This window comes from Ostrea edulis, chromosome 2, assembly GCF_947568905.1.
Source record: "Ostrea edulis chromosome 2, xbOstEdul1.1, whole genome shotgun sequence".
NCBI lineage: Eukaryota > Metazoa > Mollusca > Bivalvia > Ostreida > Ostreidae > Ostrea > Ostrea edulis.
This window is the reverse complement of record NC_079165.1, coordinates 65871310-65892136: the sequence shown is the minus strand read 5'-3', so window position 1 is coordinate 65892136 and position 20827 is coordinate 65871310. Positions and strand designations below refer to the sequence as shown.

General features: G+C 36.9%; 1 protein-coding gene across 15 annotated transcripts in view; it reads right to left on the bottom strand.

Annotated features, from left to right (window-relative positions):
- Nucleotides 1-3356: 3356 nt before the first annotated feature.
- LOC125678424 (uncharacterized) overlaps nucleotides 3357-20827 on the bottom strand; it is a 37667-nt gene continuing 20196 nt past the window's right edge. For 2 of the 15 annotated variants that reach the window (XM_048916863.2, XM_048916869.2), the window contains exons 11-38: nucleotides 18279-18547; nucleotides 17898-17921; nucleotides 17066-17197; nucleotides 16757-16915; nucleotides 15862-16507; nucleotides 15556-15738; nucleotides 15217-15437; nucleotides 14414-14525; nucleotides 13516-14301; nucleotides 13215-13397; nucleotides 12848-13068; nucleotides 12664-12681; nucleotides 12074-12182; nucleotides 11221-11982; nucleotides 10977-11093; nucleotides 10578-10762; nucleotides 10089-10257; nucleotides 9856-9957; nucleotides 9551-9671; nucleotides 9318-9424; nucleotides 9006-9185; nucleotides 8437-8886; nucleotides 7338-7624; nucleotides 6868-6897; nucleotides 5405-5599; nucleotides 4981-5136; nucleotides 4170-4793; nucleotides 3357-4081 (exon numbers count right to left, since the gene is read on the bottom strand). In XM_048916863.2, the coding sequence (XP_048772820.2) occupies nucleotides 3833-4081; nucleotides 4170-4793; nucleotides 4981-5136; nucleotides 5405-5599; nucleotides 6868-6897; nucleotides 7338-7624; nucleotides 8437-8886; nucleotides 9006-9185; nucleotides 9318-9424; nucleotides 9551-9671; nucleotides 9856-9957; nucleotides 10089-10257; nucleotides 10578-10762; nucleotides 10977-11093; nucleotides 11221-11982; nucleotides 12074-12182; nucleotides 12664-12681; nucleotides 12848-13068; nucleotides 13215-13397; nucleotides 13516-14301; nucleotides 14414-14525; nucleotides 15217-15437; nucleotides 15556-15738; nucleotides 15862-16507; nucleotides 16757-16915; nucleotides 17066-17197; nucleotides 17898-17921; nucleotides 18279-18547 (6797 nt within the window). In that variant the 3' untranslated portion in view covers nucleotides 3357-3832. The remainder of the gene's footprint in view (nucleotides 4082-4169; nucleotides 4794-4980; nucleotides 5137-5404; nucleotides 5600-6867; nucleotides 6898-7337; nucleotides 7625-8436; nucleotides 8887-9005; nucleotides 9186-9317; nucleotides 9425-9550; nucleotides 9672-9855; nucleotides 9958-10088; nucleotides 10258-10577; nucleotides 10763-10976; nucleotides 11094-11220; nucleotides 11983-12073; nucleotides 12183-12663; nucleotides 12682-12847; nucleotides 13069-13214; nucleotides 13398-13515; nucleotides 14302-14413; nucleotides 14526-15216; nucleotides 15438-15555; nucleotides 15739-15861; nucleotides 16508-16756; nucleotides 16916-17065; nucleotides 17198-17897; nucleotides 17922-18278; nucleotides 18548-20827) is intronic. The other 13 variants (XM_048916865.2, XM_056156920.1, XM_048916867.2 and 10 more) reach the window with 12 other exon arrangements.

Sequence of the window (20827 nt, the reverse complement as noted above, 5' to 3'; positions counted from 1 at the left end):
TCCCGGCAATTTGTACACAAGTTGCAGTAATCTCTCCCCCACAAAGTTCATTTCACACTATGAAATTGTATATTCTCACATAAGGAATTTTAAACTTTCGCAACAGTGCCTTACGCAGTGTATACGGCGCGGATCTAAGAAGTCTGATTTTAATTAGATTGCGTTTTGTATAGCTGCAGAACTGCAACTCTGAGAAAATATTGGGACAGATCAGAGAGCCACAGATCCACCCCCTTATAAAAACCTTCGATAAACAGCGCACAAAAAACGTGGGCACGGCTGAGGCCTTATATCGCTATATTCTTGCAAGGCTGTCTCATAAATCTAATCTCGGATCTGTCCAAATATTTTCTCGGAAAGCTGCAGCTACGTTTTGTATGGATTTCAACTACACACAATCCATGAATCACGAATTACGAAGGAAAAAAAAAAAAACTTCTAATAATCACCGAAGCTGCGAAGCATAACTTTATGATATACATGTACATTTTCCACATTTAGATGTAACCTACTTCATTTATTCAGAAATCTTCATTACAATTATTGAAATGTTCCCAAATTTTGAATTAGGGGTGGGCTAAAATTCTACGGCAAAACCTTGTGATTTTCACCTTGACCAAATGTTCTTGGTGCAAGGCTATGTAATTTTTCTGCTCTTAAATGCAAACTTTGTGACTATGGTCCATTACAAAGTTATGGTAACTACAAAACTTACAGATGAGTGAGACATAATAAAGACGACAGTTAATTTGGGTGTGTGTGTGTGTGTGTTATCAAATAGTTATTCTTTGAAATGTTTATTCATCGTTATAGAGTGAATCTTGGGTGTTCGTTTCGGTTATTTCGTCACAATCCGGAACAGATTGCAGAAAATGTACAAGTTCGTATAGAGCAACAGATTAATATCTATATAATAGCCCGGTAGTGCATGCAAGCTATCTCCCCAGTCTTATATAATAGTATTGACTAGAAGGCATTAACTAGAACGATGGCCTCCGAATGTATTGCTACACTTAACATGAATATTTCATAACTTTGGCAATGATGCATGGGAAATATCTAAAAACGTCTCTACAAAGTTTAGGGAGAAAAAAAACCCCATTTACATAAAGTTCCATGTGTACAGATGCACATGTAATAAAGATTGATCACTGTTCGTTATCTTCACCTTTCATTGATAGTCCTAAATGTTCTTTTACAAGATTTTCTTGATGCTTTTCTTTGTATGTAAATAGTATGTAAACAGTTTTTTGGATAAATTATTCAGATTAAATAATGACTAGCTACAATAATATTATCATTACTATGTTTTATTACTGAGTTTGAATAATGTGTGTTTGGATGACAATCTTTTGATTAATAAATTGCATTGTATAATGGAGAAGGTTTTTAAAAGTTGTATTAAGAACTTTTATCCAAACCATTTGTTTTATATACAAAATGTTCAATTCACAATTTGATTTGGAACAATGAAACTGTTATACGATTTTCCAATCAACTCGAAACAAATTTATGTTACGTGATTGAATCTGATAGATTGAAGTGATTAATTGTTTTTCCAATTTCATTTAAAACATCGCACCATCTATGGTATATGAGATAATAACGCTAGCAGTGTAGAAAAACAAGTTTCACACGCATTTTGTTGATGTTTAAAAAATTATTTCAATTATTTTGTGTCTTACTGCATTTTAAAAACTGGGTCTGAAAATCTGGACGTTGTTTTATTTAATTTTTATTTATTAGAAGCTACAGCATTCGCGTCGATCCAGTTGACGGTTGTTTTTTGTGTTCAAGATATGATGAAAACATTTTCATGTATTTTTAGTTTAGGATGATAACAGGCTTGAAGTTCTAGTTGATTTTGTTTTAAAAATCAAATGATTGACAAAATAAGGAAACAAACCTCCACACATACGTTTTACAGACCTGAACAAGCCCAATATAAAGTAAGACCACCCCATCGATGTTTTTTTAATACTATAGATAACTTGATTTAAATAAAAATTGTGTGCGAGTAAATTTCAGGATTACAAAACAAAAATAACCAAAAAGACCCCCTCCCCCTCCAAAAAACCCAACCCCAACACCATATGTACATGTAACATACATACACAACCATACATTCCAACCTAACCATTGGATTATATATATATATCCAATAATGAAAGTCAAGAAACACAAAACTCGAATAATAATTCACCGTTAGCGCTTTCGGCTTAACTGTCTGAAGATATATATATATATATATATATATATGCAAGGTGAAGATAACGAACAGTGATCAATCTCATAACTCCTACAAGCAATACAAAATAGATAGTTGGGCAAACACGGACCCCTGGACACACCAGAGGTGGGATCAGGTGCCTAGGAGGAGTAAGCATCCCCTGTTGATATATATATATATCTAAATTATATATACACACACATATATATATATAATCGAGTATACTGGACTAGTCTCTTAGCTGCAGATCAGTAGCTCTCTGACAGGTGATCTGTCCCAATATTTTTTCAGAGAGCTACAGTTCTGCAGCTACTAGTCTCTTTACTTTTTCAGAAGATCACTGTCGACAATTTATTAAAGTTGACTGTTTTTATATGCACATTCATTTCCTAGTTTTAAAATTGCTCTCAAAGAGTAGAACTTGATGTTCAGTCTCCCAAAAGACAAGGTTCCATGACCATAAACCGAGAAATAAATCTTTCAATTGATTTGATATTATATTTATAATTCGATAAAATTCAAGTGCGATTAAATTTTGATACGATTCAAAATTTCAATATCAAGTATTTGTGTAATTTTAACAAGCCAAGGTTTGGCCTATATACAAAATCTCAATTCTGACTGATCTAAACATAACTTCTTAACCCGATTTATATCGTATCTGTTTAATACTGCTGTATGTATATATGTTTCAGCACCACAATGTGAACGTGTTCTGAAACTTAAATGTGATATCCCCTATGAACAAAGGACATTATTATCATTATAAAGTCTATTTTCATTTTAACGTCATGGAACCAGGTTTTCGACAATGTTGTATTTACATAAAATGTCTTCAAACTTTATCACAGGAAATGTCATATCAACAGACGACCAACCCATTATCACAACATAAATTTACTTGTAAATCTCTACAAGATCCAATAAATTCCGATTTTGCAATAGATAACCTCTGATAACATTGCGAAACTGGGTCTGTGAATCATTGGAATACAGACGTTGTTTGTAAACATTCGTTTCTCTTCGTGATTTCCGCTCAGAACGTTCCAAATGTTTCTGTTTCCAAAACAAGATTCGATGTCATGAGTTTAACTGCCCCCTCCAAATTCGCTGATAAAACCACATATTAAAACTTTATAAAACATTTATTATATGTTTCTCAAGCAAAAATAAATAAGCATTCCATAAAACACATTCAATTATCAAAACTCATACAATCTGAATATGAGTATTTTATATATCATCCACGCTATTCACTTTAAACAAGGCGGTGTCATGGTTTTACATCACTAACATAACATCAATGGATTTCGTACTTTTCTTCACAATAAAAACTAGCCAAAACAAAGTGTTGAAAATTTTGTTGTACATTGCGGAGGCAGTGAGAGATTTTGATTATACCATTGATATTTGGCAAGAAGAATCTGGCAAAAGCGTCGAAAACTAGTATTATAAAGTGATATCTAATTCATAGTGAACCATTTCAGAAATATGTCACAACAGCATTATGCAAACATTTATAACATTAATAAATAATACCGTATTCTGATAAGTAAATTATTGTGATCATACAGTTTATAACCGTAAAACCAGTCTTTTTATCTAGGTTGTGACCGTTCTGCGGATTTTTGTCCGCACAACTTGCAACATGATCAATTTTCTGGCACCAAATTTGTCTCCCAGAGCAACAATAGTTCCCTTGTCGTGGCTCATCGTGACGTAGAAGACGTCGACAGCGGTGGAAAACGCACATATTTCACTTCCGTTCTTCATTCTCCACAGGCGGATCGAAGCATCTTTACCACCGGATACAACGATTTCGTTGTCGGGAGAAATAGCCACACACCAAACCTAAGGAAAAGAATAACTTAAAATTTAAGTAATTCTACCAAAATAATTATCTTAATTTTCATCAATTTATAATGTATTAACCACTCACCTCGTCTTTGTGACCTCTGAGAGTGCTAATCTGTCTCTCTGTCTGCATATCCCACACCTTCAAGGTACCGTCTGCTGACGCCGATACCAAGTAACGGTTATCGTCCGAAAGAACGACCGCCTTCACTTCTTTATTGTGTGCATGCACACCGGTACCCGAAAGCAGTTGTCGGCTAGGCTGGCCTGTGCGCAGACTCCAAACCACTAGGTCACCATTGCGTAATCCTGTCACAGCCTCATCTCGAGGCAAAATCACCGTACAGTCTGTGTTTGCATCAAGCCTCAACAAACACGGATCTGTGACTTCATGCTGGGTTTGATTCATGTCAAATACTACAAATTCTGCGTGATTGTCAAATGAATTGGTAAATCCTAATACACAGTACCTGTCATTGTGAGAAAGTTTTAAGAAATTTACATAGTCATTGTTTCCTACAGGTGCGTCATATTTCACCTCCTTTAGTGCTTGATTTCCTAACAAGTCCCAGACTATTATATGTGTAGCATTGCCGAACTTTTCAGATCTAGCGAATACGACTTTGTCTGGATCTGACATTACACATAGCGCAGAACACGTCTCCTCTGTACCCATCTCTAAAGGTTTACCGGTGGTGTAGTCCCAAATCTGAAACAAATAACAGGTACCTTGTAACGCACAAGTTACATAGTAAATACCAATGATACTTTCAACCACACCTACATGTACTATTAAAATACAAAACATACTGCCATCCCTCTTCCCAGACAATGTATCTAAATCAATCTGCTTCCGTGATTGTGACTATGTAGCGGTGTGTTTAAGAACAATGTACCTGTAATTTTTTATTGGCGACACCCTTTCTAGTTGAGTATTCGTTAACTTCTATATCTGCATGAACCGCACCGACCAGCAGACGGTCATTGCAGGCTAGGTGAAGGTTTGTGGAGCCTACAGTATCGCCTTTCATGATGCGCAGTAATTCACCATTCTGTAGAGATTAAAAGATACGGTCGATAGTAGAGCATTAACTGACACAATAATTAAAGAAAAACGTGCTTGATTAGTATAAATTTTATCTTGAACTTCAAGATAAAATTTCATTGAAGTTGAAGACCAATTTTGCGAATGTTTTGGTCCTGATCATAATGACAACGTAATTTCACGTACAAGAGATTGTTAGATTGCATATGACAACTTTTGCAAAAAGCTCAACTACTGTTCTTGATTAATAAATAATTAAAGATACTTTACATTACCTGCATGTCCCAGACTTGGGGTGGTCCCAGACTAGACCCAGTCACGACACTCCTACCATCCGTCGCCATTAGACAACAGTCTACACGCACTTCATCCCCGGCAGCACCAGGCGTCACAGCGCCGCTAGAAGTTCCGCTATATTGAACCATTTGATTCCCGGCCTGGTTGGCCATCATTGTACGGACGTTCTGGACCTAAACAGTTAGAACAAAAGCATCAGAGTTCTGTACATTTGTGGACAGCAAGTTTTGAGAGGAACTGAAGCCAAAAATGGTACATCTAAAGCCAAAAGTTGACCCACGTTTAAAGCTACATTATACGAACTGAAAGTATTATAACAGCCAATTTTCTGGATACAAATTCTTCCATTAAATGCTGCTGTTTATGATATGTTGAAACATTTCATTTGATATAATACTATTTTTTATTTTTAACAAACGTTAGTAAATTAAGTTTTTAGCTTTTTTTTTTATTTTAGTAAACTTTCTGAAAAAATATGTTACGGAATACTACTTCATCTACAATTGAATTTAAGACGTGAATAAAATTGCGTTTAGATAAAAACTATAAAACAAATGACATTCCATATTTGTTTCCAAACATATTCATTACTAAGAGAGAGAAAATACAGTGAGGTAATCACAATGGTTCATTCCATCTACATGCTAAAGGTTCACATTCCTGAAAGGCCTAAATCAAAAGTGGGGAAGCTCATGACTACATATCTACTGAAGACAGGAATTAAACAAGATGCCTAGTTCTGAGTACACATTCTCAACATCGCATTTACAACAACAAACATCAACAGGCTGAGCGAGAGAATCCCAAAATTAATATTCATCTGGAGTTGCATTTTTATTTTTATTCTCTTTCTATGAACGGCACAGGTTTTCCCGTTCATGAAGGGTATACTTTTTTTTTCTTTCTGGAGATAGTTGTATCATGCTGATTCATTTATTCAAAGCACATTTCGTAATTACATGAACTGATTGAAGGATTTTGGAACATTGGCTCCGGAGCTTCATAACTGACCCTCGGATTTCTCGATTTATTCAATCTTTTAAAAAAGTTATAGGATAAAACATAATCATTTACTTTTATTTGAAATTAAGTACGTCAACACACGTCCCTCACTTAAAAAGGAAAATATAACGGATGTCTACAAAGGGGGGTAACGCTATTCCCGTACACCGTCGCTTTACGATAATCCCCTCTAATATAACAGAGAGCGGATGCGATGCTCTAAGTCTTTGTCTAAATCTTTGAAAGAGATTGGATCCCAATTACACAGTTAGGGTATTTTAAAATCTTCACGTCATTCATGAAGTCATATCTCGATAAAATAATGTGTAAATGGGATCTCAATTATCTATACCACAATAGAGAAAGAGATGTGAAGAGTTAGAGGAGGGATATCTGGGTACACGGTGACATGCAGAGGAAAATGAGGATGATGACTTACAAGGTATCGTTTCTGATGAAGTGAAGATGTCTGTTAAAACAATTGGTTTTCGCCATTATGTTATAAGATTTCTGAATAATTTTTTTATACAGTTGTTGACCAACCATCACTTTTATTGTTAATTAAAATTAACAATTAATTAAATTTCTAGTGCCTCTAAAAGCAGGAATCAGTCGTCGACTGAAAAACATCTAAGAAAATGTAGATCATAATGTGTTTGTAAAAAACTTAGATCTCACCTTTGATTTGAAATACATTTAAAATGATAACGGAATAAATATCTATGAAATAAAAATCTACTGGAACAATGGGTAACATAAATAAAATCAGCTTGAATTCAACTTGAATGGATGAAGATGTAGAAAACAGACACAATTCAACACAAAAATCACAAAATTAAAACCATGCTTTGATCAAAACAAAACACTGAAATATAACGAAACAAACCGAGACAAGGCCTTGACGTTTACCTGATAGCTGTAAGAAGATGTCATGGTATTGTAGCCATTCTTGCTCATGGTATTACTACCACCTACAGTAGCGCCACCTAAACCACTTCCCATGGAGGACGAGAGGGTGTTGCTCGTGTAGTTAGCGGGAGTGGCCATGTCGTAATCTGCTGTGGTGGACTCACCATACGCCATGTTGTAACCGCTGCCACCACCACCACCGCCACCACCGGACTTGTACGTTGTGCTCTCCTTCTGGTAGAGGTACGATGAGGTACCACCCCCAACGCCACCACCACCACCACTGCCTATAAAATTCAAATATATGGCATTTATATAACGTTTTTTATATGTAAACGTTAAAAGTTTACAATTGTATTAAAATCTTAATTTATGCGATACAATGATAGGCTGATTATTTGAAGCCAGTTTTCATTATGTAGGTTAAGGAAATATTTACCACTGATAAAATGCGCAATAGATAGTCATGAAATATTTTAACATTTACCTTTGTTAAGTAAAATATATTAATCATTTACAAGTGGAAGTAAACTATTTCATTTTATAAGCATATGGATATGGAAGCGGATAATATATTCGGTATAATATATACATGAATGTATATATACGTAGTATATAGGTGATACACAGCTACAATACTTATTAAACTGTGATGGAATACATATGAATATATCCATTACGTACAGCTCATTTTATGCTTCAATTACGTTGATTCTGAACGATTAATTTCACCTGTAACTTATTAACTTATTACTGATGAAAACAGATTTCGCTATCGTAAACTTGAATAAATTGCACCAATCAAGTATTTGTGTAAATAACCAGTTAAAAGATAAAATGGCTGTATCGTTGACCATACATCGATTATTCAACTTACTACGAGTACATAGGCGGATTTCAATCGAGGTCACGCACGTGTCGCGGTTTCACGGTGTAAATGATGAGTAACGTTCGATATCTTGACTTCCATTCTGTAAGAATTTTACAGCGTCAAGACTTGCACTACCTTACAATTCCTGGATCCGCCTATGCTTCAGACTACGCTAATATCGTCACTACGAGCTAGCTACGCAATACGCATGCTAACAACAACGCTAACCTGCCGACGACGCGGATCCTAAGTATGCTCGTGTAGCCTTTGGAGTACCAATAATGGTTCCTTTGTTCGAGAACGTACCCGTAGCTCTAAGAGTAGCAGAATCAAATACGTCTCCAACAACACCACCACCACCACCACCGCCGCCGCCTGCCGTGGCTGTAGTCGTGGAGGAAGTGTAATAGGAAGAATATCCCCCACCACCTCCTCCACCTCCACCGGCGCCTGCTGATCCATTGACCACGGTAATCTTAGTTCCACCTCCTGCACCTGATCCAGCACCACTTCCCTCGGCTGTTCCAGCCATTGCCTTGACGACTGGGAGATTGGTCGCGGTAGGGGGAGAGATGGTCGCTGGTGGAGGACCACCACCTCCGCCACCTGGACACGTAATAACACCTGGCTTCAATCTCCAGAAAGCCCACATCAAGCTTGCCAGGAATGCCATTGTACCTAGAAATGACAGAAAACGATGATAAACTCTTGGCGGTCTTTTCACTTGATGTACATTTTCATATCCTAAAAAAGTTTATGATCACTTGTTGAAGGTCTTAACATTTGCTGTAACTTACCAAGAAGTGTTCCCATTGCAGCACCTGCTCGGACACCGCCACCGGATGGAGGAGGAACAACAGCGGGACCACCCCCAGCAGTCTGTGGGAGAGGGTTTAGATTGCCAGTCAGACCAGGGTTTGTACCAAAACCACCCGATATACCACCTATCTTTTCATAGTGGATCACATCAATTCCACCTGAAAAGGCATTTAAAAATCGTTAATCAACACCTGAATAATTACAACAGCTGTTTAAGTTATATCATAGTTTTGCTGCAACTTGCATATGTACATGCAACGAACGATCGCGAAACATTAAATGGAACCCACCTCCGATTCCAGAGGCTCCTGGTCCCAGTGAACCAGAGCCTCCAATATGATCTGGAACAATGTGTGGTCCAGGGCCAATAGGAGGAACAGGTGGCCGAGTAGGAATACTACAATGTACAGTCATTAATTCAAATATTTGTTCTTTTTTCCCCCCAACTAAAATGAAATCATGTTCAAAATGTGTGCATTGATTATTATTTAACCAAGACGAGATCCTGTTTGAAATATCTTACACTGGTGTATGCAGATGATAACCATGCTTATCGATAAGAACTGCGTAATCTCCAACAATGTTGATTCTGGCATCATTGTGGTGAGCAAGGTCTATAAAACGGTACTTGTTCCAGTAGGCACCTAAAAAAATACATAATTCATGATACTCTATATCAATGTTGTACACTATATACTATTGCTTTGGAAGAAAAACCTCGTGAGAAAGAAACTACATATATAGATAAAATATATTTTTAAAAAACTGCGATTTTTTTTATCAAAAGAAAAAAAATACATGTAGCTTTTATCTATTTCTAAGATTTACCTCCGATAATGCCATTGAAGCCATCAAGGATGGTAGAATGAGCCGAATCAGTGTGTCCACCAATGAAAACTTTGTGCATTTCATCGAATGCGGAATGAGAAGCTGAAGAAGAAAAAGTAATTTTCAAGGTTACTTGAAATATATGCAAAAGATATCCATATATACATGCATAACGTTGTCCATAAAATTGAAAATTTACGTTCAAATTACAGATCAGGATGTATTGAACATACTTTGGTGTATATTATAGGCACTGAGACTGTCTACTATCAGGTCCGCGCGCTCCCCGGTCCGTTTGAACTTGACAACGTGGTATTTGCCGTCATTGTACGTCTTTGAATCAATCCTTAATGTTTCCTTACCACTGCCAGTGTCGTATTCAGCTATGATAAAACCATTTTCCTGCAAAACAATAGTGTGATCAGTACAACACTGCTCTATGTATTAAAAGATGTTCCGTCACGTGATCAGTAAGACAGCACTACTCGATGTTCCATCACTTGATCAGCAAGACAGTACTACTCGATGTTCCGTCAGGTGATCAGTAAGACAGCACTACTCGAAGTATTAGAAGATGTTAACAGCTGCGTGGCTGGTACTTTCCATTCGTCAATATCTTGGTTGCCAATATATGTTGTAAAGAAAGGAAGCTTTGTGCAAGTTTTGTTCTTTTCTAGCCCCTCTCTGTTAGGTGCTATGTACAGGTTAAATTTTTGACTTACCAGTCTTATATCGATGTATTCATTTCCTAGTCTGCTTTCTGCTTTGTATAACAAGCCGTTTTCATAGAATGTCATGAACCCAAAGACAATTTCGTCAGAGTTAGATACTTGGAGATCATCGAATGTGTACATAATCAGGCCACCATGTTTGTTGTCAGCCGATCCAAAAATGGTACCATTCGGATCTAAAATATATTTGTTGCCAATTTTTTTCATTTTTAATCTGAATTATGAATACCAGTTTATGAAAAGTGTATAATCATTATAAAAAAAATCTTTCCAAGAATAAACATAGTAAAATTAACTAATTACATGTATTTTAATTAATGTATATTATCATTCTGCAACAAATTCAAAAGTAATAAAAATTAATGTTCCCCTATTAAATGATTAACTTACAGTCACCACAGTCGAGTCCCCAGTACGCAGTGGTTTGACAGTTGCATGTGAAACCCACGATCCCAGGAATACAAATACCTCCGTGTAAACAGGCATCCAACGGGCAGGGAGTTATTGCTGGAATGTAACATCAATGATCATTAAACTGTGGTGTGTTAAACAGGTTCAAGTACGCACTACATGCATATAATACACGTAATAACAGACACATATTCAATACTGCATTCCATTCTGAGAATCTTACCTTCGCAGCCTGTAATGACGTGATTGATATTACTGGCGTATTTCATGAGTTCCGGAGTATGTCCGTTCAGCTCCACTGACGACATACAGCCGATGAAACCATGGTTGGACTGAAGGACTTCCCGGACAAACGAGTCCAGATACTCATTAGCGGAGATACCTCCAATATACAGTCGGCCCGTCAGCACTAACTGGTTCGTTCCAAGGTTGATGACAATTGGCGCAAGATTGTCAACGGAAACTTCGAATTGACGCTGCTCACCGCGCGTGCGTTCTCTCAGAACAAAGACATGCCATTGGTTATTGTTAAGCATAGGAGTGGGTACTAAATGTGGCGCACTTTGTCGAATGCCATTGTGGAATTTGACGTATAACTGTCCACCTATCAGCTGCACACCAATGAACTGCTTCCCACCTCCTCTTGTGAAAAGCAAAATACCATCTTTTTCTCCTGTTTTAAAATTGAAGGTTAAGTGCATCCTTCGTGAGGCATGTAGAGGGGCTAAATCTGCATACACGTCACTAGTAACAAAGGTAACGGGCCGGAAGTGATAATTATTGTATTCCTTCTCAGTGTGGATGAATATGGGCCAGTGTCCACCAGAGTGCTGCTTCAGTTCGTCAAATATATCCACACTATCGATGTATACATTATGCATGGAGCCCGAGAACGAGGGGATGTTAAGATTAGGGTACAGGTTAGCCAAGGAACCATAATACACGTCGTCGTAATGAATGTAGAAGTTCTCTCCCTTTAAAGTTTCTGTAAGCAAGTAAAAATCGTGTAGTGAAAAATATAAAGGAATTAAAGTGAGATTTAAACGTTTCTTTTCATTGACGCATCGTAAAATTACCTTCTTTGTGAGCCAGGTTGTCCACCCACATCTTCAAGAGATTACCGTAACGGCGAAGATTGAAGGTATGCCAATGGTTATCATTCAAATTCTCTCCAACATAGTAAACCTAAAAACGGAGAATAAAGGGTAAGTTATTCTATAATTGTTTTAAATTTAAATTTTGTACAAGGAAAGCTATTTCATAAAGAAAAAATAAACAAATAAGAGGAAGAGAAGAAGAAAACAAACCCAAAGTCCAAATCAAAAAAGTACATGGAACTAGCATGAAAATGGAAAGCATGTATATCAAAGAGGGCGGGGTTTAAAGGTAAAAAAAAAACGCACAAAAATTCTTGGTCAAAACTACTGTAAAAAAAACCCAAACCTTTCACATACACAATGTGAAAGGGTCACCACCAGATGATCTTTATTCCTCAATGAAATATGCAAGACTTGTGTTGATATGACCATAATCATTCATTTCAAATTCCCATATTCTTTCGATTTACTCATGCATGAAATATCACAAATAGGCTTATTTTGAATGAAATTTATAACGTTGGTATCATGCTACCTAAATATTAACCAAACCACCCATGACTACTTACAAATGGAGCTAAAATTTGCTGTAAGTTAAATATCTACGGTGAAATTTCTGATATGCAAAACTTAATTAAAAAACTGAAAACTTTTAATTCTATAATGTACTGAAAAACTTCATGTAAAACAAAATGAAGGTTAATCTTTGATTCAGGAAAAACAAAACGCGAATATGAAATTAATTTATCATACTTGATCTACTCCATCAATTCTGACAGTGACTTTAATGCGGCCATTTTCTAGAACTGCCCGGATGTACTCGTCCTGCCCGCGAGTGGAGTGGGTTTGGAAAAGAATAGCGTTATCCTGGGAGGTACGAAAGCGGACTGAAAAATCGTTATTGTGTGTTCTCTGTTGGAGCAAGTAGTTATACAGAATATAGTGTCCGTCCTCAAAGATACTGGTTATTGGCCCTGAAACATTAGAGTCATTGGTAAATGATTGATTGATTATAGTTTTACGCCGTTTTGGCAATATTTCAGAATCATTAGTAAAGTAATCAAAGTTGACATCGGACATGTAAAACGCTATACACTTAATTTGATGTTTATAACCTTACATCTATCACAGCGGTCGCCACCAAACCCTGTGCCCTCACAGTGACATTCATATCCACCATTTCCTGAGTATCGACAGGTTCCGGTACCACATATATTGGCAGTGTCACAGTGACGAGTTACCACAGTACACTGGTTAGATATACCATTTCCTGTGATGAACGACTCCAGCCGCATGTTTGAATCTAAAAAAAAATATACGTATAGGGGCATTTTAAATTTTGATTTCCAAATTCGTCGTATACATTGATATTGCAAGTGAAAATTTGAACACAAAATAGGATAAAACCCGAGGAAACCTACTCAGTCTGTGCAGAGTGAGATCTCCAATACACCCCACGTAGCCATGTCTTGCATACGAATACCATGACAAATTTTCTTTGGGCTGTGCGCCAATCCAAATTCCACCACCAAAGTATAAAGAATTGCTCTCAGTAGAGGACAGTTCGATTCGTGTTGGCTTGTTGTTCAGGTAAACGAGAAGATAACTACCGGTCAAAGATAGTCGAACATTTTGCCATTGACCCGAGCTGACAAAATCATTTGATACAAGCACTCTTCTGGTCAAGACACCAAAATCATATACGAAGTATAATTTTCCTTCAAAGACCTCGAAGCTCATAAAATGCGAAAGTGACGTGGATCTGGGTATAGTCAATAGGAGTCCAGTCTCTAGCAGCGAGCGGAACCGGAAGTTGATTTCGCCTCCCTGTCGTAGGTCAATATAACCAGGAATGTGATAGTGTTTGTCATGAACCAGAATAGACATGGTGCTGAAAAGCTTGATTTTGGTGGGCAGAGGTACAGATGTCGTTGGTTTTGGAGTGGGTTTTGGCGTTTGGGGTCTGGCGGTATGCATATCAACGTGGCCATGAACATGTCGCTCCCATTCAGAACGAGTGAAGATCAAACTAGGCCAGTGGCCACCGCTGTGTTGCTTTAGTTTCTCAAAGATGTCTACTCTATCGACGTAGACATTGTGCATGTAGCCATGGAAGTCGGGTATTCTCAGTCGCGGATACACATCGCGGACGGAGCCGAAGTAGATCTTATCATAATGGATATAGAAATCCTGACCTGATATCGTCTCTGAAATGTAAAAGCAGGCGTTTAGCTGATATGTGTAGTGTCCTTTACTAATTCCGTTGATTAGCAACAGAAAATAATGAAACATTTCTTAGGAGTTTGAATTATTCGTTACCTGTCTGATGCTGTTGAGAATTGTCGACCCACAATTCCAAGTCGTTTGCACGGCGACGAAGGTTAAAAGTGTGCCACTTGTCATCGTTCAGGTAGAACCCAGTATAGAAAACCTTATGACGAAAAGAAATTCATATCTTAAAACAGATTGCATACATAGGATGAAACGATGTAAGCATGTGATTTGAACTATGTTTAAACAAATGTATACATATACACAAACTATGATAAAAAATTTACTATGGTATATTGAAATGATTCACTACTGTACATACACTGAAAGAAATAAATCATTTAAATTCGATAAAAGATTATATTATCACATAAGAAATTGTTAAGTCGGTATTTTGATGGTACGGTCATTCACTGAAGAACCAAACCACTATCATGCAAACTAAATTACAGAAAGAAATTATATATATAGAATATATATGTATGTAAATTCTAAGTTCTAAACTTCTAACTACTCACTGGATTTAGATCGAAAATCTGAAAATGACAGTGCATCCACACAAATAGTTAATATATTTTGAAGCTTGTAAGCTGTAATAAATACATGTATATATATGCTGTTAGTGCCGTATGCTGTTGTTTTATTAACACATGAGGAAGTGGTCAATAGGATATAAAGTTTTATTAATACATATAGATATAGATGATAATGCACACAAGATTGTGAAAGCTATCATCTCAATTTTACTTTAAGCAATGAGAACGAATGCCTGGAAATATAGGTATGTACAAAGCAAACACACAGTGAGGGAAACACGCCTTGCTCCTATAGGAGAACCAAATATAATATACCTGATCTTTCCCATTGATTCGGATGGTGATCTTGATTCGTCCGTTCTCAATCTCTCCTCGAATAAAATCATTGTGACCTTGTGAAGAGTAGGTTTGGAACAAAAGGGCATTGTTTTGCTTTGTCCTAAATCTTAGAGAGAAGTCGTTCAGGTGCGTTTCTAAGTACCTGCTGTAATGATATAACACATACTCCCGTGCCTCAAAAGCGGCAGTGACTGGCCCTAAATAAAAATCAAAGATTCTGTCAGATTACCCAAAATCGTGAATTTAGTACACAGGTTTCATAAGTAGATGTTAGAACTGAGTCAAACTAAACAATTTTGCAAATTTTAGACTCACATATATCGCATCGATCACCCGCCATTCCTGTTCCTGCGCAGTAACAGTGGTAGGAGAGGTCATTATGATATGAACATTTTCCGGTTCCACAAATAGAGGGCACTGCGCACTCGTCTGCCCCCACTACACAGGACTGGGAGAGTTCAGGAACATTCTGGACGATCATAGTGGTGAAGTCTGTTGCTGGAAAAATGAAAAAAAAAAACACTTTTAAAATTTAGCAATGACACAATGATTATAAATGTATCAATTCTTGTAAAAATGCTTTAAATAGAGGAGACAACCGTGTAGAACTCTCGTGCTTACTTGTGTCTCTCAGGATGAAATCTAGCAAACAACCAACAAATCCGTTCCTTGATATCATATACCAGGACAATTCGCTGTCCTCTCTGGGGCCACCAAACCAAATTCCACCTCTGAAGTATAATGACGTCTCTGAACCAGACAAAGTGATCGTAGTCGGAGTATTGTCATAGTACACAGTGACGCGGCGGCCATAGGTGAAGGATATTCTTACAGAATGGGGCTGTCCATCGGTAACAGATCTTGAAGAAATCCGAACACGCTTGGCACCAGCACCAAAATCATATACGAAGTAGAGGTACCCATCGACTATCTCACAGCTGAAAAATGAACCGGAAGTTCCGGCAACAAAAAGCAAACCATGCATTTGATGGGTTCTAAACCGGAAGGAGAGTTCACCCCCATTTCTCATGTCAATATAACCAGTGGCGCGAATGTGGAAGTTAAACTGCAGGATGGAAATAGTGCGGAAGAGAACAATCTCCTTTGGTCTTGGAGTAGGAGTTGTAACTGGCTGTGGTGGTCGGGTGCCAAATTCGTTTGGTTTGTAGATTATTACCCGACCATGTGTGGACGCGTGGGTCTCAATGTGAGCAAGAAGGCTTATTATTGTCACATGGTTGTTTCTGGCATATTTGGTGTAGATAACCTGAAAATATGATAAAATTTTCATCACGTAATTTTGTTTACTTTTCATTTAAAGTTCTTTAAAAAAGAAGTTATAAATGTAATTCATTGCTAGTGTGTTTCTCTAAATCCCCGTATATCTAAAGCGAAATTTCTGTTAATAAATTCAATAAGTTGAATACATGTATTCTCAATACAAGGAAATATAATTCTCTTCCTTCTTGTATAGAACTTCATTGTTTACAAATGATGATGACTGACAATGCAATACCTCAGTAAGCGCTCCATCAAACCCTTCCTGAACGTGTCTGTCTGTTAGACGAATTGTATCAGGGCTTCCTCCTAAATACACGTCACCAGGGGCAACCATCTGAATTGCGCTTCTAGTGAAGAGTTCGCCTGCGTACTTCTCGTCGATGAAGAATCTCATCTGCAACAGATAGGAATGGTGATTTGCCACACAATGCGGTAATACGAAAAAAAAAATAGCGCAAAACTAGAGGATCAGAAACGGAAAGATAAAGATCATAATGTGGTTTGTCTTTATCATTAACAGAATCAAAAAATAAAATATTCGTACATGGCGGCCCATTCTTTCTACGGAGATTTTGTGCCATCTCCAGTCATTGAGGTCTCGGTAGTCCTCAGGGCGAAGTTGGACCTGCTGGGGCTGCCCTGTCCCGTCATCTAGGTAAAAGGTCAAGTAACCATCCTGCAATGCACATAACGGTTTCGTTATTTACACTGTAAACGTATGTGCAAGCGGAATATACTATGGATAAGGATAATTACTATATTTTTCTCTGCAAAATAGGAAATGAAATAATTTTTCCAATGATAATGATGCATAGAATTTTTAGAAATAAAAGTATGGAGTCTGAAATAAACTACAACAAAGTGTATTTTTGAAATAAACTAAAACGTAAGAAAATCTAAGCTGAAAAAAGAATTGTTACAAATACTAGGGAATGAATATCGATGTTTAAAATATATGCAAAACCTAAAAAAGATAATGATGTATAACATTTGCTACATGTATGATTATGAGCCTCTTGCCCCTCTTCATTGTCTCTCTCTATATATATACTGTACATGTATACGAATGATAAAACAAAGTCAATCAAATTCATGCATTGCAAGTTCATAACATTCATTTCAATGAAATAAACCAACCACAAAAAAGCAAAACCATTCTAAAGATGTTTAAATGAACAAAATATGAGATTTATGATCTCTCTCTCTCGCTCTTTCTCTCTCTCATCTCAACATGTCAGATATCTGAAGCCCTGGAAAAAAATCTCGTTCATTACATATGTCCGAATGAATGACGGCAATTTAGAAGATTTATGGAGAAATCTATTCATGCATTGTACGTCACCAGAATCCTGTAAGTTTCATTCCGATTTACTTACACACTGCTTGCCGTTCTCAATGTTCTACCAAAACAGATCACAAAAAATCAACCATGCTGCTCAAAAATAGCAAGGACCATACCGGTTGCTATTTTAAAACAATACATCTAGGACTTGAGCATCAAAGCTTTATAATTGACAATCGTTCTTGCCGGGGAAGTCAAACCACTGATAATGTTTTCTGTTTATGCACAATCTAGCTAGCTGTACCAAAGCAGTAAACATAATCGACATAACAATTACTCAAAATAGGGAAAAACAAAATATACAATAAAAAAAACCAAAAATAAATAAATAAACAAAAATAAATAAATAAATAAATAAAAATCGAAATATTAGGAAGTGAGATTAGCAATAACGTCATTTCCTGTCGTGCTTTACCTTCATAGCAAGGTACATGAGTTGGTTTGGTCGGTTGTCCAGCCACAGGAGCCCGTTAGCTTTCTTGGTAATAAACTGAAAATGGAAGGTCTCATTGGTCACCACCTCCATCATCTTTGGTGCATTGATTCCAAAGGCACCGAAATCGTAGTGGATGTAGGCACTGCCGAGAAAACGGATGGTGTGTGTGGAGTAGCGCCTGGTGTGGCGGAAAACTTGCCGTTCCACATCTTCATACAGATCACTCTGGGCCTGGGTGGTCACCACGGCTGTTCATAAACATAAAACCCAATAATTGATATAAATCGATAAATTGATTTTTTTTATAAGCCTATCGACTTCTTTCAAACATGTGTTGTTCGTAGAATACTGACAATAAAGAATTTGTGAGATTAAGATGTTTTCTCTAGATGTTACGCTTTGTCATCTGAAAAACACGTGTGTTGTACTATTGGTGTGCTAAATTTAGGTATGAAACATTAACTAAACTGAATAAGTATCTGCACGTGCATTTCTCCAGCAATATCATAACCTAATTACTTTCATCGGACACATGTATTACATGTATACTAATCATCTTAATTAAAGGGCGTTACAAAATTATGCAGCTACATACAAATATCAGTCATAAATATAAGCAAGAACCACATGGTATGACAAAATTTTGATATGTTTATGTTTTCTGTTTCGCTGTTACTTCTGATGAAATATGACATATCAGATTCCTTTACCTACTCTGATATATATAGTCAATGATAAGATCTGACCACAAATAAACGCATCATCATTCACGCTGCCTAGCCGTTAATTATCAGTGTCGTTTGATTGAAACAGGGGACAGGCGCTGGACCATACACAATATACATGTAGTTCATCCTACACGATTTCTACTTCATTTTGGTTCAATTAGTTTGTAGTCCTATCTAGATTTGCATTTTAGCATAGCAGTGTTGTAGTTACATTAATTATATACATAACAGCAACGCTTTACTGTTTTATGCATTCTCGACATTTTTTTTTTCAAACATAGACACCATATTAAGATTGCCGTCAGATAAACAGCGCAGATTTACTAATGATAACATTAGTCTTTGGTGAAAACACATGTTCTCTTCATCAAGAATTCTTCGGGGGATGTACGGCAACCTACGTACGTGTGTGTATAATACATGTATATGTTGACCTTGAATGTAAATTGCTTTAACACGGTCACAAACTTCAGTCAAATGATTAAATTTCAACCAAATATTTGGAAGGGAGAAAAATATAGGGTGTATGTGAACCACTTTAATATATTTCATAAGAAGAAAAGGTAATCCTGTGAAGATATACACTTGCTTTATGCCCCGAGTCCATGTTGAAATGACCCGAGCCGCCCTTGCTCCGGGGGTCCATTTGTTTCGCAGCAAGGAGTGCTACGACAATATCTGAATCAACTAACGCCCTAAGTCCAGTGGCCAACCGTGATTAATTACTCAAGCCGCTGTAAAACATGTCTTCACAGAGCACGGGGACACATGGCAAAAGATGTTTAAAATTCAAACTAATTTTCCTCCCCATCTACAAGCACATGTACATATATTTCTTTTGAAAGTTTAGAAACCGTAAAATGTAAGTTATCTATAACATATGAAATATATTCTACACGAAGGAGATCACAAAATGTCGGCTACTGTTATTTTCATTTCCAAACTTCAGGTAGCTCTGCCGTTGCATGCGGAAGCTATTATCATCGCTGACTCAGGAATGTTTTCTCTATTCTCAGGTATACACGGAACCAGACTTTGTCCGTTGCAGACTGGCAGGTCAGAGCAGAAGGTATTAGTGCACATGCATGAGTCAAGTGGTTTTCCTCTTTCTTATCATTAAAGAACGGCAGGCTGTTGAAATATTTTTAATGATCCTGACTGCAAGTTTTATCGGCTGTTTCGTCAAGAGAGTAAAACCATCTGATGGCGTTCTTAGGTTGATAAAACCCAACATCTTCATTTCCAAAACTTGCACAATAAGAAGTCTAATGACCATCGGCCTTTCAAATTAAAGACCAGTTTTTCTTCAATGGCTATCATTCCCACGGATCTAGTGAATTAAATCAAACTCTTACATTCATTCCATTTTAAGTATCCACTTTTCGTAACTATCAATGGCCCCCATAGATTAAATCGTATAATTTAAAGGTAGTTTTGTTCCCTTAAAACATCAAAATGTCACAATGCAAGAGTGGTTGATTAATACGAGTTTTGAAGTTGTTGTGGTTTATTTTTATCTGGTGAGATTTATTCTAACATAGCATTAAAAGTAAAAAGTCTTTAAGTAAAGAAACATATGATTCAACCGAAACGAAAATATGTTTGAACAAACATTCCTTTCAAGAATACATGTGAAATACTTGACGAGTAAAAGCGTTTTACTTGTTATGTCAACCGTCACTTCTCATTTAAATATTTTATAAATAAGACATTCACAAATGTGTTGCTTGTCTAGTTGCCAAACTGGTTTATGTGATTGAATGACTAAATCAACATTTAGGAATGTAACTTCCTTAAAAT